Raw genomic sequence first — 5158 nt, forward strand, 5'->3', positions numbered from 1 at the left:
CCTTTAAGACGGTCACATGACCGAGACGGAGAGCTCGATGGAGGAAGCAGGAAGTCCGTCTGCCAAGAAGAAGAAGAAGAAGAAGAAGAGCCTGAGCACATAAACAATACACAAAGAAAAGAAACAAACGTCAAACAGAAAGTTTCTCTTTTCTATCGCCATGGCCGGCATCAAAGGTATGTAAAATATCGTTGCTGTGAATCACTTGACAGTTTTGCTCGTTAAGTTAGACAGACCTTCCTCTTTTGCGTCTGCGTTTCACAAACTTTATTAGCCTAGTTTTCAACATGTTTGATAAGCTTTGCTGAATCATTTCGAAAGCTATCATCACAGACAACACTGTCCAACGATGATAAAATGTGTCGCAAGCTGTTGAGATCCGTTGTTAGATTATTAACCTGTTTTAAGTTCTAGGTTAGTGATATTTTCACAGTATATCAGTCTTAAATGTTGAGTTAGCATACAAGCAATTCGTGTGCCGGGTGTTAAAAACCTAGCTTATGTCTTTGTTGTCTCTCACTGATACTGGGAATAAAACTTCTTTGCCAGTGTAATGTAACATAAAGTCATGCTTCTCTTCCGTCAGCACTGGTTGGTTTGTCCTTCAGTGGTGCCATTGGACTCACATTTCTTCTGCTGGGCTGTGCACTGGAACAATACGGGTAAGTTCTCAGTCATAATAACCAAGTGTTTATGTCACTGTATGACATGGACTTGACTTAACATGCATTATTAAGGCTTAAAGGGATAGGTAAGATATTTTTCCAGCTAAGTGGCGGCTAATCAGAGGGAGATGAACAACTACAGCTAACAAAAGCAACACAGTACTCACAAACACCTGTAAAGGGCAGCTGCATTCATTATATACTGCACTTTGAAGAGACGTATTATAAAGGAATGATCAAACTCAATGAAGCAGAGGCGTGAACTAGAAGTGTAGTTCCTAGTATGGGTAAAGCTCCACAAATGCTAAATCCTATAATTTCCATCACACAACTCAATAGTGTCTTTCATCAGAGCCCCCCTTCTCTCCAAATACCCACGTCTTTGTCCCACGCTCTCAGTTTGACATGCAGTCCTTCTGTTTAGACTAGGGCTACAACAGTTTAATGTAATTTCAATCTGTGGATTTGCAGTTTTTCTTTGTCATTCTTAAGGTAAAATAAGATTAACTTTAATAATCCCTCAGCGGGGAAATTCACAGGCTAAAATGGCTAACAGCTTTAGAGTCATGAGGAAAGGGAAAGACTGTGACTGAAAGATGGATGAATATGTAAAACAGCACAAAGCAAGACCGAAATAGAATGATATGACAATAAAGGGAAACTGTAATAACATTAATGATAACACTATATACACTATTTGCCTCTCAGTTACAGATGTGACCAATTGATCAAGGGGGATAATTGCACATGATAATTGCACCAATAGTTGTAATGTGCACATGGTGTATTGCAGTGTATTTTGAAAAAGAAAAGTGTACATAAATATAAAAATAAATGAAAAACAGACAATAGCATTATTACATTTTAGAGCACATGATGGTAAACAAAGAGAGTTTGGGTTTGGACTGTTGCACAAATGAAGCAATTTGCAGACATTACTCTTTGCTCTGGGAACTTGATCTACATTTTATAGACTAGTGGTTTTCAAACCTTTTGTGCCCAAGGCATACCAAAGGGCAAGCCAAAATTTCAAGACACACCTTTTTTTTTTTCTTCATGCCGTTGCACAATAGCCTCCATAAAACGTATTATCTAATCACTCTGTACATGTTTGTTTTTTTACTGAGGCCAAATACAATTTAACAAACCGCTATCTTACTCAGAAGATATTTATCAACTTAAGTAAAACTACAAAAAAGCAGCAACACACGCATTTAATCCAGACAGCTCACAAAATTCAAAATGGGGTGAACTTCTCCTCACAATAAAAAGATCCATTTTCCCCTTGTTATCCTCTTTTTTTAGGGCCTTTGATGTGTCACACTCTACTAATTCCCACAACCCTACAAATGCGTGAACATCTAAATACTGGGGTTCCCTGGACGTTTTTTAGGTTCTAGAAATTACCTCTCTATTCGGAAATGAATCCACACAAAGGACTGAAATGGCACATTAAAAACTCATTCATTAGTTGTTGTATAGCTGTGAATTGTAATGATAATATATAATTGTAACAAATCCCACTGTACATCTGAACTTACCTCACATCACACCATGTGGGAACCAGTGCTCTAGATTAAACGATTAATCAAATAATCATGGAAATAATTGGTGCATTTACCGATAATGAAGACAATCATTAGCGTGAGCCCCAGTTTAAAACCTCAAACCCAAGCTGAGAAAAGACTGATGAATGCTTCTCAGTACAGATAAACTGAGGACAGTTTGCAACAAACATGAACTGCCCATTTAAAATTTTGCATTCTTTCGTATTTGATACGAAATTAAATATTTGTGAATGTTTATTTCTGTCATAATCTTTTTTTTGTTTTCATTGAATTTGCACCTCTTCATTTTAATCTGACGAGCTGAGAACTCATGCCAGAATATGTCATAAAATGTGCCCCGCCCATAACTGTTGCACACCTGTTTTTGCAGGGTATACTGGCCGCTGTTTGTCCTGATTTTCTACGTACTAAGCCCCATCCCGACCTTCATATCCAGACGCCTCAGTGATGACACTGACTCCTCCAGCAATGCTTGCAGAGAGCTGGCCTACTTCTTAACAACTGGCATTGTGGTGTCAGCTTTTGGGCTTCCCATTGTGCTAGCCCGCACTACCACAGTAAGTACTCTCTTCACATGTGGAAATATTTTGTTGATTTTCATTTAGACAGTCACCATCCCTGGCTTTTATGTTCTCTGTGTAGATATATCTATGCTGTTTTAACTACATCAGTTTTTGGTATATTTCGTGACTGTTATAACCGAAAGAAGAGTTTGGATTTCTTTCGTTGATTGATTAAGTGTGAGTATTTTTCTCCAACAGATCACATGGGGTGCCTGCGGTCTGGTGATGACAGGAAACGCTGTCATCTTCCTCACCATCTTTGGCTTTTTTGTCGTGTTTGGAGGTGGGGACGACTTCAGCTGGGAGCAGTGGTAGAGTGCCTGTAGACAGTGGATAGACGGAATGACGGATGGATGGATGGTTGGAAAGATAGACTGCAGACTGAGGGACACATGTGTCCCGCGCTCAATATGGGATGATGCTCACATACAGGATAGGCAGTAACATGTCTAATTTACTGGGTATGTTTTCAGGCTGATTGTTATATTGGGGAGTGGGGATTAGGGTTGGAGACAACTCTATGTGCCCTATTAATGTGCCTTATGTCTGCCATCAGTGAGACACTGAGGCCTATACCCCTCTTATGCTGTAACCCCATCACTGTCCACCTTATCCTGAGTATTTTAGCTTGTCTCAACCCCTAAATCACCCTGCTCACTGCAGCTCCTTGCTATTTCATTATGCTTCAGTTAATCAATATCATAAAGGGATCCTAAAGAGTAACTTCCTTGTAACTTACACTGCAATGCTCACTGCATTATCTATCCTCCTTGTTCAGGGGGGAAGTGGCTAAACTAAACTATGGCTTGCTTATTATGAGCACTGTTTGCTGTTCATAATGTGTAAAGGCATGGCAAGTTATCTTAACCCATGCTATCTGACAACTAGTGGTAGAGCTTCTAATCAGGTAAAGATATATTTGTATGATGTGTTTGTTTTCATTTTTGTGACAAGACTTTAAAGCCTTACTTTTTGTTGTGGTGCAATTGTTTACATTCTCACCAAAGATCATTTCTGAGTGCAAAAATGGAGCATATTCACCACTGACATGTGGGTTTCAATCAGAGCGATGTGGCAACCGGATCCTCGAAAAAACAAGCTTGGGCACTTAAGGAGATGTGTTAAGTGAATATCATACATCTAAGCAACTATGTTCAAAAGGCCCACATCTGTTTTTATATTCCTGCTATTGACAAGAGCATAATATTAATTTGTGGATCATATTTTTTTACATGTTGAATGGGCAGTACATGTATTTCTTATAGGCCATGTGTCCTAAAGGAGAGGGCTTTACTTGTAAACTCATCCATAAGTGCCTGTCACTCACAGTGTATATTTTGATTCATAGAGAAACCACTGTGATCCGCTGTCAGGTCAGTTTTATGTGTTCCATCATCAGGGGATAAAATCTGTAATTGTAAATCAATGTTACATCCTCATGTTCTACTTCATTATGGTCAGTAGCCGACTATTAATGAGGTTCTGTACTTTGAATGCTTAGCCCACTCCATAGAGACTATCAAAGAAAATCCTAGTCAGTGCCCTGTACAATTTCTGATATCTTCACAACTGACATGTTAAATAAGAAACGTTTATTCTTTCTATTGTGACTCCCATACCCACACTAATGAGTGCCGGAGAGCTCTCAGAGGATATTTTGTAAACTCCTGACTGCATTTTGTTTTCTAACTTTAATTAAAACTCTCTGTATATACAAATGTATGGACTCTGTCTTACTGCCGCTGATGCGCTGAGTATAATGAATTTTACAGTGTAGGACTGAATGATATGTAAAAAGGAAATGCTGTCTAATAACTAGGGCTGGGTATCACCAGGTACCTTGCGATACGATACTATCACAATATTTTGCCCAGGATAACGATAATATCACGATACAGCGATTCTGCGATAATCAATATATTGCAAAAAAATTTCATCCACGATACATCACGATATCTGTGTCACTGAAGACATTCATAATTTATTGACTGCACTGAATCCATTTCACAGGAATTACAAAACATTGTCAATCAGTTTCACATGAATGACAGCCAAGTAAACAAAGAGTATATTGCACAGTTTCTCTTCTTAACACACACAGACTACAACTATCATTAAATATCTATATGTGTGGGTTTCAGAGCTACTTAAACCATTTTTTAAATTTTATTTGGTTGTAAACCTATGTTTGAATAAAGATAAAGCTGTCCTCCAAAGAGGGGTGGTGGTGGTGGGCCCAAAAAAAAAATAAAATAAAATAAAATTTTAATTTTTTTTTTTTTTCCTTCACATTTTTAAATATCGATATTTGGCACCAGTGTATCGATAACGTACCTCAAGACGAAATATCGCGATATATCGT

General features: G+C 38.3%; 1 protein-coding gene across 1 annotated transcript; it reads left to right on the plus strand.

Moving 5' to 3' along the window:
• On the plus strand, positions 1-4514 carry LOC115572561 (leptin receptor gene-related protein). Its single transcript, XM_030402754.1, has 4 exons — positions 1-176; positions 587-662; positions 2604-2790; positions 2995-4514. Exons 1-4 carry the CDS (start codon positions 161-163, stop codon positions 3109-3111), a joined length of 396 nt encoding a protein of 131 aa, XP_030258614.1. The 5' UTR covers positions 1-160; the 3' UTR covers positions 3112-4514.
• Positions 4515-5158: the final 644 nt, after the last annotated feature.

This window comes from Sparus aurata, chromosome 21 (assembly GCF_900880675.1).
Source record: "Sparus aurata chromosome 21, fSpaAur1.1, whole genome shotgun sequence".
NCBI classification, from domain to species: domain Eukaryota; kingdom Metazoa; phylum Chordata; class Actinopteri; order Spariformes; family Sparidae; genus Sparus; species Sparus aurata.